This window comes from Diadema antillarum, unplaced genomic scaffold (assembly GCF_040938485.1).
Source record: "Diadema antillarum isolate AM-2024a unplaced genomic scaffold, OU_Dant_1.0 seq00001410_RagTag, whole genome shotgun sequence".
In the NCBI taxonomy this organism is placed as follows: domain Eukaryota; kingdom Metazoa; phylum Echinodermata; class Echinoidea; order Diadematoida; family Diadematidae; genus Diadema; species Diadema antillarum.
Window position 1 is genome coordinate 957418 of NW_027272164.1, and position 21330 is coordinate 978747.

The 21330-nt window shown below is 36.8% G+C and overlaps 1 protein-coding gene across 1 annotated transcript in view; it reads left to right on the forward strand.

The window, feature by feature from the left end:
* The window catches only part of LOC139709127 (uncharacterized), a 56228-nt gene extending 35220 nt beyond the window's left edge, over positions 1-21008 (forward strand). Inside the window, exons 10-23 of the mRNA XM_071621087.1 lie at positions 1395-1466; positions 2924-2995; positions 5719-5790; positions 8526-8597; positions 9363-9434; positions 10170-10241; positions 11289-11360; positions 12544-12834; positions 13389-13495; positions 14048-14375; positions 15007-15119; positions 15957-16069; positions 17070-17246; positions 20796-21008. Of these exons, the coding sequence (XP_071477188.1) occupies positions 1395-1466; positions 2924-2995; positions 5719-5790; positions 8526-8597; positions 9363-9434; positions 10170-10241; positions 11289-11360; positions 12544-12834; positions 13389-13495; positions 14048-14375; positions 15007-15119; positions 15957-16069; positions 17070-17246; positions 20796-21008 (1846 nt within the window). The remainder of the gene's footprint in view (positions 1-1394; positions 1467-2923; positions 2996-5718; positions 5791-8525; positions 8598-9362; positions 9435-10169; positions 10242-11288; positions 11361-12543; positions 12835-13388; positions 13496-14047; positions 14376-15006; positions 15120-15956; positions 16070-17069; positions 17247-20795) is intronic.
* Positions 21009-21330: the final 322 nt, after the last annotated feature.

Below are 21330 nucleotides of genomic sequence, written 5' to 3' on the forward strand. Positions count from 1 at the left end.
CAGAAGAAACGATATGGTGGGATCATTGTGTTAAATGATCATTGTTGGATGCGTGAGTTCTATCTATGCACAACATCTCAGCACCTGATCAACCAGCAAAAGTGATACACAATATCATTTCTTCTTTATAAAGCTTATAAAGCTCTTCTTGGAAAAACAAAATGTTTACCTTTGATATGTTCTAAATGGGAACGACATTTGGATAGTCCACCTGAAACTGTCAAAATGGAAAAGTATCATATTATGATATTTCGTTTTACTGTGGACGTGGGTTGAGATATTTTCAGTATGAAATAGTAAATAGGATTTTGTTTTCAAATAAGCAACTGTATAAGATGAAAAAAGTTAGAAGTGACAAATGTTCGATTTGTAAAGAAGAGTTGGAAGATATTGTACATTTCTTTTATGAATGTGAAGCTAGTAAGTCAATCTGGAATGAAACTGAAAAATGGATAAATGAAGGTTCTAGAGGACAGATAAAATTTAGTCTGGAAAATATTATTTTCGGTTTTAAAGAAAAGAGAAACAATGCTCTAAATTGTGTTGTGATGTTGATTAAACAACAACTGTTCGTACAAAAGTAAAAAAAAATAAAGTTCCTAGGTTTAACTCTATGAAGAAAAATAAATTGACTATCATGCAGATGAGAGATATATTTATTCTGTATCGGGCACTCTCAACAAGTTCAGTTTAAAATGGCAGTCACTCCAACATGTGTTTGTGTAAATGTTTATGAGAGAAATGTTAAGAAAAAAAAGGAGATTATGGTTGAATGCTTTGAGTTTTGTATTATGTTGATATGGAGATAATAATATAGTCCATGGAGGGCTAAAAAGTTTGGAAAAAATTTCTTCTTTATCCACCTTATTACGGAAGGAAGGAAAATATTGGTGGCACAACAACATGTCACACATTCTGACAACAAGACAAATCACCACCACCAATGATATAAATCTTAAAGTAACTAGAAAACTTTATTCTTCCCTCACCTCAACCACCATCGTCCCAGTCCCGATCCATCCTCTGCTCCAAAGTGGGCCGAACAGGCCACACCCACTTTGCACGAATGCATATTCATGACAACCTCATAAAAAGGTACAATGTACATGATAAAACAATTCAATTAATCAACAACAGCTCAATTACATAAAAACAAGACATGTACATTATATATACATGTAAATATATAAAGTTATATATACATATATATATATTCATATATATATATTCATATATATATATATATATATATATTCAATGTATACATATATATATATATGTATACATTTATATTCATATATATATATATATATATATATATATTTATACATATGCATATAATAATATTGAATGAGGTTTATGTTATTTTCTTTCTCTTTATCTCTCTTTCACAGTCAGCTTTCCTCCAACGCCATTACTGAAATAAGAGCTGAACACTTTCAAGGTCTGGATGGTTTGCAGGACTTGTAAGTTTTTAAAGGAGACCTCTGGATAATATTCAGACTTTTACATAATATGAACAACTATAAATATTGGTTACGCTGTGTGCAGAGTTTCAGAATTTGTAATGATTGGGATGAGGAATATAATTTATAGGAGTGTTTTCAAAATCTATAACAAATCACAATGAACAAGGATGGTGGCATGGCAGCCTCACAACAAGAATGCAGGAGTAGGGGCTCAAGGAAGCAGAAGAAAAGAAGAAGGCATGCATAAATTTTACGCAGGTGAACTTGTCATTGAAACAAGTGGTATTGTAATCGAATTACATTGATATATTTTTGAAATATGTGAGGCTCCTACGTTATCATTTGTCTTCGGTGTATTTTTCATTTTTTTTTTGGGGGGGGTGGGGTTCAGAGTGTTAATTTCTCTGCTCAAGGACCACAGTCAATTCCACAAATCTATACATGGAGCTGTTGATTTATGTACTACAGGATGTGAAATTATGAAAATCGTCTGGAATGCCCCTTTAATCATCATCAGAAAGCTATCATGACTGCAGGTTTTCTTTGAAGTCAAAGTGATTTTTTTTTATTCTCTTTTGTGTATTTGAATGCCACTAAATCCACTCTCGTTCTGTCCTGAGGATGAATTTTACACGCCAGATCCTTTTTTAATCGGTCTGAATTCTCACCTCCCTGTTGACATCTATATTCTTCAGTCCCATGTGTAATCTACCTAACGCTGATGTTGAGCTATAGCGAGAAAAATAAACGCTTCGGAGAAGGAGCATACACTAAACTTTGTTGTAAACAGCCATTGGATATTTATATCTAATATGCGAATCTGATATCATATCGTATCACCACTTGATCTGCCTGCATTACATTTTCCACATTCTAAGTAATCGATAGAATGCTGAGTTAGAAAAAAAAAACCAATAATCGCTTCAAAGAGCAAAACAGAGAATCATGTTGTGAACCGCCATTGGATATTTATACATAATATGAATTTGAGGTTCATCTAAGTTTGTGTGATTCGGTGTTTTCTTTTGTCTGTTGTGTCATATTTTCTCCGTCAGTGACGAAAACTGCTGCTCTTTTCATATTGACTTTGAAATATTACTCACACGACTTTCTTCTTCGAAGAAGTTTTACAGCTCTCAACCAAATAATCGTCTTTCTACTGGATTTGCTTTTGCTCCATAGAGTTAATCTTCAAAGGCGAATTTGCACTAGAAAAAAAATAATAAAGATACATGAATAAAACTTATCTGTTAATGCAACAATAAAAACGATCTGAAAAAAAGCAAAATGTATTTTCCTTATTTTACAATTGATGAAACGATTGAGCCGCAGTTTCTGTGTACGATTTATTATGATGTTTGACATAATGTCTGATAATCATTTGCATTTTGTAACAATAAAAGAATAATCATTATCGCATCTCAGTGTACTTTATCTACAATTTTTTTTTCCAGGCATCTAGATCATAACCAGATATCCTACATTGGACAAGGAGTGTTTGAAGAAATGGATAGACTTCTCAAACTGTAAGTATGTTTGGCACTCTTCTTTTCATTTAAAGAAAAAAAGTATATTTTTACCCCCCCCCCCCTTTCTTTCACATATCCTTTTCTTCAATATAAATATGAATATGGATATATGAATATAATTCTTTAATATTCATGCAAAATAAATGCATATATATATATATATATATATATACATCTCCTCTAATACTATTCTGTTAATTGAGAGTGTTGTTTCCATGTCTGTGTGTGTCATAAATGTACCTGATATGTGTTTCCATGTTTTCTAAATGTGTGTGTTTGTGTTTGTGTTTTTTATTGCGATTATAGGCAATTTACAAGTTTTGCGCTTTTGTCTTCTTCCGATACCCTTGCTTTCAATTTATTACCTGTCCTTTTCCAAAATTGTCCTTCCATTTCTACTTCATTTTTTCTCTTTTTCTTATTCTGTATATCCCCATATGTTAGTCAATCCAAGAAGAAGAAATTCCATTCACAGCATTTCTTCGTGCATTTTTGTATTATTCTTTTAATATACAAAATTTGTTTGGATCCTGCATTTTGCTAAATTAGTGTGTGACTGCTGTCTAGTAAGTACAATCATCATCATCAGCGTAAGTGTCCATGAAAGACATTACTTCCCAATCGTGCTTGAACATGAAAATGAAGTGCAATGTGATAAAGAATGAGAGCGTTTACTTTCTCTTCTTTCAATCTTGTTCTTCTCATTTGCACTGCTGACATTTCCGTAGGCGTTTATAGTGTAATTCCATACAATGCTCACGTTTACTGCAACGAGTACATAGAAAGACAGCCAGATGTATAGATGAAATATCATATTGGTTTGTTTCGTCAAAACAAGAACGGTGCATAGCATAATAATGTATATGTATATGTATATATATATATATATATATATATATATATATATATATGTGTGTGTGTGTGTGTGTGTGTGTGTGTGTGTGTGTGTGTGTGTGTGTGTGTGTGCCTGTGCTTCAATAATCAGTTACCAAAACAGTCATTGGCATCAACATATCACATATTGTCATAACTTTTTAAACTTGATTTTTTTTTTTACAAATATCATGCTTTTGTCGATAATTGAACAACAGTTTACTGTAACCCTTTCCTTCCAAACAGTAATATTCGCTTGGTTATAACGACACAATAAAAGGTTGATATGAAATATAAAAGATCTCTTATTCATGCCAAAAAAGGAGGAAATTCAGCGAAGATCTATTTGAAAACCAGCGGAAAACCGGTAGGATCATCAGCTTATATGATTTACTTAATCTATTAATATCAAGGCTTTATGGAAGCTTGAGAGCTCTTTATAGATATTCATATTCTTTTTTTTAATTTCTGGCCCGCTTTCAAGAAGCCCTTAGCAACTTTTTTTTCTAATCATTTGGTATTCTTTTTTTAATCTTACTCTTTGCATTAAAACTGACTTGTACCTGATGTCAATTAAGGCAGTGTAAAAGTGACTGCATTGCATATCATGAGTGGATACCTTCATGCCATTCCATTGCAACCATCTCTGGTTTGTCTGAGTTTATTATTCATGCACTTACATCGCTCCTCGAATCACTTTGAATTTGGCACACGTTACGTGTTTGTTGATAATACGATAATATCTGATAATTGAGTAAATTTGATAGGTGGATTACACTGATGGATAAGCGACGGATTCGATATAGATATATGCAAATAGATAGTGGAGGTAAAAACCCATAAGAATATAAGAAGAAGATAAAAAAGTGTGTGTGTGTGTATGTGTGTATGCGAGTGTGTGTGTATAAGAGCATTGTATTGTGTGTACGAATGTTTAATATGTTTTATTGTTGTTGTTGGTGGGTTGTTTTTTTTTTTGGGACTATGCGCGTGCCAGCACACGTGAATGCGTATTGAATATTAACCATAAGAAGGTGAGGACACATCATTCCAGCCATCTTATCATTTTATCCCCCTAAAATTGGGCGGCAAATCTCTGCACATAATGGCTTTAAACTCCGTGTAAGAGAAAGAAGAAAAGAAAATGTCTGATACTCATCTCTTTCTCTCTCCTTCTCTCTCTCTCTCTCTCTCTCTCTCTCTCTTTGTATCTTTCCCGTCAAAGGAGACATCCGGATGATTTTCAGACTTTTACATTAGCAACTTATACATTAGTTGTAATGGGTACAGAGTTTCAGAATTCATAGCGATTGGGATAAGGATTAAGAATGTTTTCAAAATTTATAACCAATCACAATGAACAAGGATGATGATATAATGATAACAGCTTCACCATAAGAATGTATGAGTGGGAGCTGAAGGAAGCAAAACAAAAGAAGAAAGCATGCATAAATTCTACACAGGTGTCCTTGTCATTATCAAAGCAGGCGGTATGGTAATGAATATACAATGCTACATTTCTGAAGTATATGTGAACCTCCTATTCATGTATTCTTATTGTGAGCCCCAACTAATGCATTCTTTTTGGTGAAGCCGCTATGTCATCATCCCTGTTCAATTTGTGTGTAATTTGTTTTGAGTTTTTCAGAGTACTAGTTTTTCTGCTCAAGGACCACAATATTATCAATTCCACAAACCTAAACATGGAGCTGTTGATTTATGTAATACATGATGTGAAAGTATAAAAATCGCCTTGACTTCTCCTTTAACGTTATATATATCTTTCTCTTCCTGGTGTATAACTAGTATGCAATGTCACTCCTTGATTTCTTTTCATAATTCTCCAGGATTCTACATAACAACATGTTAACCAACGTATCAACGGGACTTTTTGCTCCACTCCCGCGGCTAGCAGTCCTGTAAGTGTGACAATAGTTCTATTTATATTTTTCTGTTCGTCATCGGTCACATGACATTAGAAGAGGTATAATTCTTTTTCCACAGTAGCATCTTCAGTCTTTAAAGACTCTTCTACCAGAGGATAGTACCAATGTCATTATCAGGTACCAATTTGTACACCTGGCTCAAGAGGGACTAGGTTAAAAAGATAAGGGATAGGACAAAATTGGAATATATCATACACACTAAGTATGTACAAATATATAAGCATATATATATATATATATATATATATATATATTCATATGTCATATACATACTTCCTACATACAGCTCCTATTATATATATATATATATATATATATATATTCATATTCATATGTCATATACATACTTCCTACATACAGCTCCTATTATATATATATATTGGGACGATGCTGATACTCGTACCGTACGCCTCTGTCATCTTTGGAAGTATACTGTGTAATCGAGACAATAATATTCTCGATTATGTATGAATATATATAATATGTATACTTTCCCACATAAACACATTAATTTTCCTATGTGGACACACAAACGTACTCTATACACACATACACACACACACACACACACACACACAAACAAACACACACTATAAAATGCTTTCAGAATACGTTCATATCTTATGAAGATAACAGTAAGGAAGGTTAATAGCCAAGCAAAGCAACCCAAACGCTTGCTGGAGGTTTGACGACCTATCAATAACTGATGTATGCGACAAGTATTCCAACTGAACTAAACAAGAAAACTTTCCTTTTATAATAGTATGACAGGAGACGGTTGTGAAAAAAAAAAAGTTGCTAGTGTGGTCAGGATGAATCATGCATACATTTGAAGGTGTCATCCTACTCGCATATTTTATTGAGAATAAGCATGACTTAAGTGTAAGAAAAATAAACAAATAAATAAACAAATGTTTTGAACATAATTCCGGTCTTTTTATGTCAATCTTATGTGTACATACTTGTGTTCAAAGCGATAGAGAGTACAAAGGCATGATAGTTGAAATGATATTGTCTAACCGCCCCCCCCCCCGCAAAAAACAACAACAAACAAACAAGAATGGAAGAATGAATGTGTGGATATATTCACTGCACATCTGTAAATACCATTACATGTATCTTGAAATCTTGAGTTACGTTCGTGCGGCAGTTGATGCTATAAACCAGCAACGGAAACGAAAACCAGGGTACTGAAGAAAGCTTCACCTTACTTGACTCGATGAGTGATTATCCAATTCCCCGTGACCTTAATGAGGTCTTTTGAAGCATTTCTTTTCTTCTTCAGTACAATGATAACTTCCGCCCTGATACATCATTTTCAGACCGAAGAGGGGGCGCTGAGCAATATTCCATTTCCATATGACTTTGTTTAACCTTTTTTGTTGTCCCCGCCGAACGAGTTCGAGCAGGGGACTATGAAACGGGCTCCGTACGTGTGTGTGTCCGTCCGTGTGTCCGTCCGTGTGTCCGTCCGTGTGTCCGTCCGTGTGTCCGTGTGTGCGTCCGTGTGTGATCAAAATCTTCAATTTGCTACTTCTCTGTCATTTATGAGCCAATTTTGATTCTGTTTGCTTTATATGATAGCACTACAAGGGAGCTTTGAAACTTCTACACAGAATTTCAGTCGTGACCTTTGACCTTGACCTTTGACCTATATTGTACATTTTGCTACAAAATGCTACTCCTTCGCCATTTCTAACCCGATTTCGATTCCGTTTGCTTTATATGATGGCACTAGGTGAGGGCTTCAAAACTTCTACACAGAATTTTGACCTTTGACTTCTTTGACCTTTGACCTTGATTTTTGACCTATATTGTACATTTTGCTACAAAATGCTACTCCTTCGCCATTTCTAACCCGATTTCGATTCCGTTTGCTTTATGTGATGGCACTAGGTGAGGGCTTCAAAACTCCTACACAGAATTTTGACCTTTGCCTTCTTTGACCTTTGACCTTGATTTTTGACCTATATTGTACATTTTGCTACAAAATGCTACTCCTTCGCCATTTCTAACCCGATTTCGATTCCGTTTGCTTTATGTGATGGCACTAGGTGAGGGCTTCAAAACTTCTACACAGAATTTTGACCTTTGCCTTCTTTGACCTTTGACCTTGATTTTTGACCTGTATTGTACAGTGGCTATAAAATGCTACTCCTTCGCCATTTCTAACCCGATTTCGATTCCGTTTGCTTTATGTGATGGCACTAGGTGAGGGCTTCAAAACTTTTACACAGAATTTTGACCTTTGACATCTTTGACCTTTGACCTTGATTTTTTACCTATATTGCACATTTTGCTACAAAATGCTACTTCCGGCGGGGACATATATTACGCACCGCGTAATTTCTACTTTTCCTTGTTTTGCTTGGTCTCAGCAAATCCTCGAATCTTAAAATGATAGATGTCGAAAGGTCACATAATAGGATGGCAAGTGTGAAGTACCTATGAATTTATTTCTATTTATTCCTTCACGTGCTTAACAGGGAAATTCCAGTCAGTTCTGCCGATATCCAGTAGACCTGATTTTCAAGGAAACCTTTTTAGAATTCATAAAGAGCTGACTTACTACTTCTTGCATAGTTGCGATCACTGTCAATGCCTAAGTTAATCTCGTGTACAACAGGTCTCTAACTTTATTGTTGCTATCGTAACGTTTGCGATACTCTATCTTTCTTACTTTCTTGCTATTTTCTTTGATTTTACAGAAAGCTTGATGAAAATTTCATACACACCATTGAACCGGGTTCCTTTGCTGCGGTCAGAAACGTCGTTCACTTGTGAGTTTGATTGGGTTCGCTTCTTCTTCTTCTTTTGCAATTCTTTTTTTTTTTAAGCTGAAAAGAGTAAATATGTTACAATAATCATGTAAAGTTTAAAAACAATTGGGAAACAATTTCCTTTTTAACCCTTTGTCTGCCATATTGACTATCGTTCCATACATGTGTGTGTGAAATGTGTGCACATTTGGCTCATTGGCAAGAAAAGGGGTAAACATTGTTAAACGAGACAGACAACATGACGCAATACACGACTGTTATGGTACTTGAGATTTGCTGAACCAGCTGGGGGTTGTTTTTTTTTAAATATCATCCATCATACAGCAGGTAAAGATGTCAATGATCTGTAGTCAAATAATTGTTGAAAGTGAAGAAAACACGATGCGATTTGTGCGACTGTTACTGGGTTATAAAAAGACCGAAGGAGTGAGCAAAATGATGGTGGTGGTACAAGATGCCCTCTATGGAGTGAAATTTATTGTTAAAACTTGGTATTATGGAGCCCATTATGGTTCCAGTAGTTATATAAATAGCAGTGGTGTTACAACAAGTAGTTGTAGCAGTTGTAGTAGTATAGTAGTATTTGTTGTTGTAGTAGTAGTAGTAGTATAGTAGTAGTAGTAGTAGTAGTTCGTTGTTGTTGTTGTTGTTGTTGTTGTAGAAGTAAAAGTAGTAGTATAGTAGTAACTGCAGAAGCAGCGGTAAGAGCAGTAATATTAGTGCATAGTTTTATTTTAGTGTAATTTCTCTTTGTTTTATCTACAGTACAATTATGAACAACCATCTCCGTGAAATAAAGGTCGGAATGTTTGAGGGGCTTGGTAACGTGACAACTATGTGAGTATGAAGGAAGACACAATCCTTTAAAAGTCTATGTGGTGATCATCGTTTCTCAGGGCCTTCTCGTGTACAGTAAAATCTTAAGATAACCTTTACTATGAATAGCCAACTTACAGAATATTTTGATTAAAAAAACGGCGCTAAATAGAAAAAAAAACAGCCAAGAAACAGTATCAATGATAAATGCCGGAAGAAAAGGATAGAGTGCCTTCATTTTGTCAACTGTACCATAGTAGTAAACTGAGATGGCATAATTCAGCACCGTCCTAAATCTTATTGCCAGTTGATGTAAAATGTGAATATGAATTATCATTATAGAAAAAAAATGAAAATATTTTGCTGTCAAGATTGCAGATCAAAAAAATGAGCACATAGAATATATATATTTGCAAAGAGGAATAGGGCCAACTGCCAAAGATTTATATGTATACATATGTATATATGAATATGTTATTATTTATTTGTATATGGATATATATATATATATATATATATATATATATATATATATATATGTTGATAAGGTAGTCCACGTGTTGGCAAGATAAAAAGATAAGTAACAAAGCTGCAGCTTTGTTACTTATATATATATATATATATATATATATATGTATGTATAATACATAATATTGTATTACATTAGGTACATCTATCTGTATGTCAAGAGAGAAAATGCTTGTGTAAGAGTGAAAAATAAATAATTTGAATTTCAATCTTCAATCTTTTGTATAGGAGTCTACGTAACAACGAAATATCGGCCATCGAGGAACACTCTTTTGATCCAATGAGAAAGCTGGAGTCACTGTACGTTCTTAAAAGACATAATAGAGAGCTTTAGATTTTCGCGACGGAGACGTTCAGAGGGAAAAAACATGTTCTGAGCATGCGCAGAAGCGTGCGTCAAGTCGATCTATTTTTAACTTGCGTCGCAAGAGTTTGTCACTACGCGAACTGGGCTATTTTTACGTCCGCACTGTTTGCAACGTAGACAACTACTTCATGCACCGATCATATGGGGGCGCGATTTAATTCTTTATACGTTGCGTCCCAGCGTAGTCTAAAGCTACTTTTCTACACGACGCAGGGGAGAGGAGAACGTCCAGCGCACTCGTCGTCTCAAACGTCCGCGCGTCAAAATCTAAAGCTCCCTATTATCGTCAGCTGAGAACCAGAAGGGCGCTATCGTGTTCTAAGATTTGGGCGTAAATAAAAACGAAAAAATCCATTGTATGATGTAAAAAAAAAGGTTATTTAATCAAAAAGTTGGTGGATTTCTAAGCTTTGTTCCACATATTGGGTAAAATGGTGCCCTTCATTCTTCACATTTTACTGAAGAAAAAAAGAAAAGAAAATAATGTAAAATCGACACGAAACCGTAGAGGAGATCGAGCTCTTCAACGTGATACCAATAACCCAATAGCATCCTTCTGGTTCTCATCCGACGATATATTCCTTCTTACTATTAGCACATGTAGTTCATTTTAAGAATAATAATCACCAACAATCATTAAAGTGTGGCATTATTTTTGAGGAAAAAACTGGGCACTTCCGATAGCAACGGAATCGTAATCCTTCAAAGGAAGTAAAAAAAAAATGTGGGGTTTTTTTTTTCTCACTCCTATTCTTTCAAGCACAGCTAGGGAATAGTTTTAGGGAAGAAAATAGAAAGGCACGTTGTATTTCCATTCCTAATGCCAGGATTAAAAAAGAAAGGAGTTTGTCTTCCAAAAATATTGATACTCACTATCCCTTTTCGAATCAGACTCGCCAGCGCACGGTCCATTTATGACTGCAGATGACTGACTGCTTTTATACTGTTTGAGGGTTGTATAATATTTTCTTTTCAAACAGGGACCTACAAAAGAACAAATTGACAGAGGTGCCCCGCGGGCTCTTCGAAACTCTGAAGAGATTGAACAATATGTGAGTATTTCCTTGTTTTTATTTTGTCGTAAACTGCGTGTATATTTACGATGCTTTGTTCTGGGATCCACATTTGTATGAGCTATAGCATAGTCTGCAGGATAGATGCATCAGAAATTGTAACTTTCGCGTCCAGGTCGAGCAATTCGTCGACGTTTGTTTGTAAGAGGACAGCGGTGGTGACTGTTTCACCGAGGGAGCGGGCAACTGTCGCATTAATCCTTTGTGTGCCACATGGATTTCTTGCCCCATAAGTTTGTGTGCGAAATATGTGCAAAATTGACTCATTGACACAGAAATGGTTAAAGGTAGAATCTCCTGGAGCTATCCAGAGAAGTTTAGGAATTTAGGGGTCATGGGTCAAAGGTCAAGGCCAACTCATCAAAATGTCATTATTTTCCTCTTATCTATGCAATGCATGCAGGATTTTTTTTCTTGAAACTTAGTGTATGCATGTATTACCCAATACAGATTCTCTTGGAAGTTTCTTGCCAAAAGTAAAAGGTCAAAAGGTCAAAGGTCAAGTGAAAGTGCTAAATTTCATTTCTTCTTTAAACTTTTAAAAGGGTCAAAAGTTGGGAACAAATTCTCAAATCCCCAAATACCTGCACTCTTAGACAGTATAGCCATTCATCCAAAGAAACCTAGTTCAAGGAAACAGTTTAACATCTCATAATATGTTGTTGCTGTTGATAAGATAAAAATAATTATTACCATTATTGACAACATAAAATTTTCTGCAGCGTAATTTTCTCATAACGAAATGGAATAAACCGGGAGAAGATGAAAATGGGTCTGAGAATAGGATCCTTTAAAAGCGTCACCAAGCTGCATTTTTCTATTCTCCTTTTACTTATTTTACTTCTTTTACCTCTCCTTGCATTTTCGTTTTTCTTATTCTTTTTCAACGTCTTTTTTCTCCTTCTTCTTATACTTTTTATTTTTTCTTATTCCTCTCTCATTGAGATTCTTCAGATCCCTTCTCTTTCCCGAAATATCTGTTGATTGAATGCAAGCGAATGGAAATGCCATAGAGAGGAAAAGATTACTGTTCAATTCAAATCACTTTTGTGGCGCAATGCCTCAAAGTGCATTATCCAGGGTAGGGGGTCCAAAAGCATTCTTGAATATTACATCCGCACTCACGTTTTCATGAATATAATCATTACCGCCTTTTTTGCAGCTACTTTGATTATTTCTTCATGTGCGGCTACGCCCCCAACGTTCGCGTCTGTTCGCCGAAAGGTGACGGGATTTCGACCGCGGAAAACCTCCTCGGGAACTGGGTTCTGCGCGCTGCTGTCTGGTTGGTCGCCCTTCTTGGTTCCCTTGGCAACCTCCTCGTCATCCTGGCCCGGTGTTTCGTCAGCGAGGACAACAAGGTCCACTCATTCTTCATCATGAACCTCGCGGTGGCTGACTTTCTTATGGGTCTCTATCTCCTGGTTATCGGCCTGCATGACGTCATGTTTCGGTAGGTGGCTGCACAAAGATGGATGGCCTTCAAATTCCTATTGTTTTATAATATTCACAAAAGTTTGAAAGACTATTTATTGTTTTAGGTATACAACAGTAAATATGTTGCTATGAATATGACGACACACTTTTACGGGTTAGTAAAAGCTTGTAGTGTTCAATTTCTATTCAATTTAATTCAATTCAATTAAGTTGTACTATCAATGTAACAGGCTGCTCTTCATGTGCCCCGTTCAATTCAGTTCATCCATTTAATTCTCATTTTTCTTCCAACAGAACATAAGACAGAGTAAATCAGGAATTATATCATAGGAGTATGTACATTAAAATGTATTCACGTTTAGAATGTATTTACGTTTAATAAGGAGGGAGCGCGAAATATAGAGAAAATGTTGTCATTTATATGTCATGAACGTTTACGTTCTGTAGCGCTCTATAAAATGTTCTCATGATGCATTTGCACATGCCTGATTTAATGATATATATGACGTCATCTTTGGAGAACCGTCACTTTGGTATTCCGTGTGCCTTTTTACCTCTGGTTCTTATTAGGGGTAAGTACATCTTTAACGATCTGGACTGGCGAAGTGGATGGGTTTGTCGGATGTGTGGTCTGCTCAGTCTTCTCTCCAGTGAGATGTCCGTTCTCACTCTGACTGGTAAGTTTGATTTCATTTCATTTCATTTCATTTCATTTCATTTCATTTCATTTCGTTTCATTTCATTTCATTTCGTGTCAATTTGATCTGATTTGATGTAAGGTATAGATTTCAGAGAAAACAGGAATTGAAGAACTGCACCTGACGGAATGCATGCATGACTTAAGACTGAAATTGCCTTTAAATCAAATGTGTTAGTCTTTTTAAGTAAGATTTCTATCCATATTATTCCTTTGTTACTTTCTAATTCTCCTTCTTCTTTTTCTTCTTCTTCTTCTTCTTCTTCTTCTTCTTCCTCTTCTTCGTCAGATGCTTTTGCCCTTTGCTTTCCTTTGTTCTTATTTTTCGGATCTTCTGAATTGTATCGTTATCATCATCATTGATACTAGAACCCCGTTAATTATCATCACTCTGTTTCAGGATTATCATTATCAGAGTTTTAGCATAATACAAGTGGCGATAATCTTTTCGTTCTCACAGTTACTCTCTTTGTTGTTGACCTTACCGTATCACCTTGTCTCGAACTCCTTTCGTTCCCCACCCCCGACGCAGTGATCACGTCAGACCGCTTCATTTCCATCGTGCACCCGTTCAAGTTCCGCCAGCGGCACCTGGCCCACGCCGTCTCGCTCATGGTGGCCTTCTGGCTGGCCGCTATGCTGATTGCCATACTTCCGGTGCTCCACCGTCCGTACTTTGGCGAGTTCTTCTACGGCGGCAACGGCGTCTGCCTGCCGCTCCAATTCGACCGCCCCTTCGACGACGGCTGGGAGTTCACCCTGGTTGTGTTCGTGCTCTTCAACCTCTTCGCGTTCCTCTTCATCCTCTACGCCTACGCCCAGATGTTCGCCACCGTGCGAAAGTCCAGTCTTGCAATGCGGTCAGTGTTTGATGGAACCTCACTAACTGCAAGAGATCTTGATGTGTGTTATCTGTTGTATAAGACAGTCATATACAAACCTTTGAAAAACAAAGATGGTTGACCTCGACAACCAGAAGATTTCCCTGCAGCTTGCCTGACAGCACCGACCAACTCATGCAAAACTATATTTTAATCAGCGACACGCTTTCAATGTAAAAATAGGAGAATTGAATAGTTATGTGTACTAATATCAATCTTTTTTTTTCTGTTCACATTATCGCACGAGCCAAATTCTATGTCAAGCTTGAATTCAGATTCATGATTAAGATTCGTCGATTTTTGAAAGAGGAGGAAGACATTCCTCCTTATACCACCTGCCGAGATTAAAAGTAATCAAGATATTCCTAAAGACATGACAGAGGGAGAAAAAGCCAAGAATAGATTTGATCAGTTGTTGATGAAATCACATGTATAGGTAATCCATGACTTTAGCAGTTTAATTTCCTGGGCGTGACTTGAATTTTAATTGAATTGAATAAAATCGACTGTCCTTATTTTTCCTTTGCTATGGTGTAATACGAATTAGTCCCGAACCTGTGTCGCCGACATTAGAGTCTTATTTGTAATCTTTCCGGTGGTCCACATACAGGTCAACGAAAGAGTCGCAAGACTGGAACCTACTGAAGCGATTCACGATCATCGTTGCGACCGATTTCATTTGCTGGATGCCGATCATCCTCGTGAAGATTGCATCGTACGCAGGTATCGAACTCGAGATGGCGCACTACCTAAGTCCAGATCTGTTTTTTTTTTTTTTTTTTGCGTTTTGTATGGTATATAGTATTGGTGGAAAGGAGGATTGGACTATCAAATTTTTGCAAGATACCAAGAATGCACACATGAAATAGTACAGAGCGAACCATTTTAAGAGGAATTCAAAGTTTATTCGATGAAAATCGGTTTTGGAATGGCTGAGACATCCAATAACAGAGTAAAACAAAGCGATCATAGCCCACCTTTGATTATGGTGGACCTGTTTTGGATATCTCAGCCATTTCAAAACCAATTTTTATCAAATAAACGTTGAGATCCTCTTGAAATTACATGCTCTGTCATATTTCATAAAAGGTTTCTCATCATCTCATCCAAAAATGCTAGAAACCTGAAGTTAGGTCTCAACCAAAACTATACAACCCCTTTAAGCGGATGCTGACGATATTTCAGTAATTTCATGTGTGAAATGTGGAGGCAAAAAAAAAAAAACCCAGGGCGGCTGGGAGAGCAGTCTTCGTGAGGACTGGGGTCTTTGTAGACTCATTAACTAACATGCAAAATGCCTTGATGGGGAATAATTCAAGTGGTGCCATTGGACAGGTGGTCTTTAAAGATAGTTTGTCACTGAAGCTGGTTTAACTTTTTTTGTGCCAGGAACTTTGGACAGTGTGTACAACGCTATAGGGTTTCCTGTGCCAATCAGCACTCAGAGCACACGAATGGTTAATAGTAAATTGAAATATCAATTTTAGTAGGTGGTTTTCGAGATTTAGAGTCATTCCAGTCAGTTCATTCTTCAAGACTCATTGATTTATTCTGTTACAGGTGTTGCCATACCCCAATCCGTCCACGCCTGGTTCGCCGTCTTCGTCTTACCCGTCAACTCTGCGCTGAACCCCGTACTCTATACGGTCACCACGCAGTTCTTCAGACAACGGGTGAGCAGCAAAATCTCTGCCGAGTTGATGTAGTAATTGTTGCGTTCTTATCACGTGATGGTTCGGTTCCATTCTCATTTTTCATCTTTTCACACCCATCTTCATATCCTGGGCACAATAAATCTACGTTCTCAGGCGTCATCGTATGAAGAGTTTGGTTGCAAAAATCGATAAGTCCATTTTTGAAGATTTTGAAGTACGGTTTCTGTCATAAAGTACAAAATAATACCTTTTGAATGATATATTGGTCACTACATATGAAGGTACATAAAGTTATGGTCAAAAGAAGCAAAATTGTTCTTATTATGCTCTTTATTTTTCTTGACCTTCGATCGCAAATATCTCCATTTGGCAAATATGGACTTATCGGTTTTTGCGAACAAACTATTCGTATATTCATTGCAAACGATGACGTGTCAGATTGATTTTCTTTTATTACCACGCAACCCAAAACATCTCATAACAACTCATTGCCATTGTCATTTCGTAATCCTCCATACTGCCAGAGTGTTTATTGGTGTTTTCATGGACCAGTCATAATCGTGTCATGATATACATGTACTCATGCAGTGGATCCGCATGTATATAGAGTGAAGATGTTTCGTTCATAAACTCTCCACTAATATCATAAAACCAAGAGAATGGCTTCTTAGATGGAGGAAATGACACGAATTGAAAGCAAAAGTCCTCTTATTTCTCCATCACATCTTTTCTAAGAGACCAATTTACTCTCTCGTTCAAGGGCAACAAATAAATGTCGATCTTCTGTGTGTCAGACATATTACCTCATTATGAAAGTGGCATCAAAGACGCCAAAAATACCAAGACAAGTTTTTTGAGTGTTAAATAATCTTCTTTATGATATCCACCCGCATTCGAACGAATTGGCACCGCATTCATCAATCATTTCTTGCTCATTCTTTTTTCAAATCCTTGTCATTGAAACTGTTCCTCTCCCACGTTCATGAAACCTTTTGCTTTTACTCCATCGATGTACCAGTTCGTGCGGCCTGTCAGCCGTCTATGTGGCCGACGCAAGCCTAGCCGAACCTACACATCCGGGTCCTACGAAGACTCCGTCACCGGCACAAAGATATCGGCCACTAAGTTATCGATAATATCGCATAACGGCAAGCCGCGGGCGGGATCGTTGAGTGGCCGTCTGAACTCAACACGGGTAAATACACTGAGTAGACCCTAGCACTGAGCACGGTATACACCGGATAGACACTAGTATCCAACACTATTAAATACAATGAATAGAGTATAACCCAGCCCGAGTGAATACCACTGAACTCTATGGAGTTCATTAGTGAATACTTTGAGTGAATACAAGAGTTTAACACTGGCAATCACACCGAAGAGACACTAGAACTCAACACGAATAGATATATACAGTGAAAAGACACTGAAACTCTTCACGAATTAAGTAACTGGATAAACACTTAAACTTAACACGGATAGATGCACAGCGTGGACTCTTAACTGAAGAATTATGCACTTGGAGCACAGCCACTGGATTGTATATTCTTAGAACCATCCTATCTCCCGATTTGATTAGTCTCAATTTTATATGGAAATCGGCACCCTCAAATGCAGAAATTACCTTTAAACATTATCTGTGTTATCATTCTTGCATCTTACTCATATTACTCGCGCGTTCACGTGGAATTACTTTCTTACAGCAGTGATATATGCCCAGGATAACAAATACATTGAGAAAGTTGAATACAATTGACTCTTGCGGAAACTTCGTTTGAAAATAGCATTTGTATTTGTGCATTTAATTACAAGTGGTAATTACAATCATGATTGTTGGACCTAGGGCATGTTGGTAATTATTGATCCCGCCAAAAGCATGAGGTCTTAGACAACAAGCCTAGTACAGACTTTATAAAGCAGAGGGAAAGTTTAGTTCCACATTGCTCCTCTTTATTCATTGTTTTCACGCAACATCCACCCCTCTAAACAGCGTCCCAATGATTTGCGCACACTCTGAATAAGATTGTGGCTTATGATAAATTTTGTGGACATAATCTTATTACAGGCATTTTTCTATAATTATCAGCAATACAGTTCCCAATCATCCTCCAAATCCAAAATATAACTCTGGTATGATTTTGTTAGTTGTTAGCTTTGCCTGTAATCAGTATCCCACATTGTTGTCAATTCATTTAGTTCGCCTGAATATAATAGCAACAGTATCAATAATCGCATTATGAATGTATGCTCCACGCATGAACTTAATCGGAAGGGTGACGAAGTTCGTTCACCTTGCTGTTGATGTAACACCATCGCCACATTGTGTTATTTTGTTCGCTTGTCATCATCACATTGCTGTTGTTGTTATTTTTTTCTCATCCCATCATTCCACCATGTCCATTCTCATCATCATACCATTTCGCTGCACCCATCTGCACAATTAAAATGTATGCGTAATCTACACACACCGCATGCACGGTCAAAAAGAATGAGGATGCATCGCACATCTGCTGAACAACTTGTCGTCATTTTATTGATTGGTGAGTCAGAAAATCTGACTACTTGTTAGTTGTTTTGATCTTATCAATCCATCAGGTGCACCTTGCCATTGTTCTCTGATAAACACCGATGATGGTTTTTAAACAGTTAGTGTTATTAACAGTTGGTGTAATCTTCTTTACTTGTAATTTGTTACGATATGTTTTGTTTTGGGGTTTTTGTGGGGGTGACGTTAATAGTGGTATACGTATTTACTAAAGATAATAATACTAATGCAGTCTTTTGGGGGAGGGATGGGGCTGTGTCGAGAGATCTTTTACGAATAAGTAGGGTCGCCTTAGCCATACTCAATATCAATAAAGACAGCCTCTAACACCTGGGCTTGATTGTCATATATCATCTAATCCCCCAACGTCCATCATAGTGGTATTTGTACGTAAGCCTTGTTTGGAAGTGCATGTATGTCTTAGCTCTCATCTGCCAGATGGAGAAGTTAGTATTATGATGTCATATTGCTTTTCAATCATGAAAAAAAAGTGTTAGTGCACTGGCTTCATAACAATAATTCTCTCTTTCCCTTCAGATTCAGTATCTATAATTTCCATTCTCTCCCGTTAGCCCTCCCACCTCTCTCTTCCCCTCTCTTTTTCTCTCTCTTTCTAAATATCTATACTTATCTATATCTATTTATCTATTTATCTATCTATCTATCTATCTATCTATCTATCTATTTATCTATCTATCTATCTATCTATCTATCTATCTCTATGTCATTGTATCAATCAATTTTTAAATGCATTTTTGCTTTTATTATCATATATCAATAGTTCTGCCATTTTTTTCCTCTCACGCTTATCTTTACCGAACTTATTCTCCCCTCCCCCTCCCCTCTCCCTCTCCCCGTCTCTTCCCTTTCCTCAATCTGCCTTTCTTTTCTCCCCCTCTCTCTTTCATATCCATCATTAAATTGCATCGTGAAATTAATCCTTTATATACCATGTATACTTCTCGACCTTTCTTGTATACAGCATGTATTCCGCACTTCGGTTTTCACAAACATACGACATTAAAACGTCTATATTTATGTCTGCGACTGCAAACGCTTTATGCGCTATTTGAATTCTTTTTTCATTCTTTTTGCAGACCAGTATTTTTGTAAGTTATCATTCCTATTCTACGATTTTTTACACGAGTGACCTATGAATTTGCCAAAATACACTAAAGATGGAAGAAAAATGTATTCCTGTGTTCCCGAGCTCTCAACACTAATACAAAACACCTAACGCACATTTTGTTACGATTTATAGTGTGTTTTTAGAAGCCCTTCGTAGAGGACATCAGCCTATCTTCAATTCTTTGACCATCATATATGGAATGTACAATAATCGTATTGGCTATATGGATTCGTCTCTTTAGGACATTCAAAAATATTGTCTTAGTATGAACCATACTGCTTTAGTTGTTCTGCTCTTGTCAGTGTCATCCAATAATGATTATGATCTCCCTTTCTTTGTATTTCCCTCTGATCACTTTAAACCCCCCTCTCTCACACTACTATACTACTACACTATATACCACAACCACCACCACTACTACCACTATACTGCTACTGATACTACTACTACTACTGCTACTACCACTATTACTATCATTATCATTACTACTACTACCACCACCGCCACTACTAGTACTAGTACTACTACTACTACTACTACTACTACTACTACTACTACTACGTTGTAGTACTACTACTATACTACTACTACTACTGCTACTATTACTACTACTACTGCTACTACTATACTACTACTACTACTACTACTACTACTGCTACTATTACTACTACTACTACTACAACTACACCACTACTACTACTTCCACTACTACTACTACTACTACTGCTACTACTTCCACTACTACTAGTAATAGTACTACCACCGCTACTACTACTACTACTACTACTACTACCACTGCCATGTTGCTGTTATCTCCTTCTTCGTGTCTTAACTGCTTCCGTTTTCGTCGCCTTTTGACCACGTGCGTTAATGTCAGGCAGCCAATCCCGAATACTCCAGACAAGCATTGAATATGTTAACTGCACGAAACACTTTCACAGTACGAAATCTGTTGATATTTATCATGTTATAATTATATGATTTTTTGAGAATGTATAGGTACACCTACACACAACTTACATAATGTCATGTATAATGATACCTATCTGATCCATAATTATTCCTTTAAGAACCACTACGGTCACCACAGGGCGAGCGAAGTCCAGCCGTGGTTGTCGACCGACTCGTCCACCAAGCCGAAGAGGCCAACGGTGCGCGTGGAAGACACGTGCGGTGGTCGAGACGGCGACGTGGTAGTTGTCCACAACGACCAAGACCGGTGTGACAGCGTCGATGCCGCGGTCGAACCGCTGATGGAGATTCACGGTGGAACGGATTGCTGAATACATGTTTGCCTCCCTCTTGTTACTGTTGTTTTTCCTGAGCCGTTTTCCTTGATCACTATTATAAAAGAGACATTTTTAGTGATATAAAATATTATGCCATTTTAATACTTTTGTTATTCTAGTATCACGATATATTGAGTAATATTTCGCAAGATATTTTCTTTGATAATGGTATTTTCCTCTTGTTGTAACATTGTATTTTGATAACCCTGATCATTTTGACGTTTATTACTATGTTTGATACATGCAACGTATATTAGTAGTGATATATGAGGATGCTTTCAGAAGCTTGACCCGCAACACGATTGGGATACTTTGG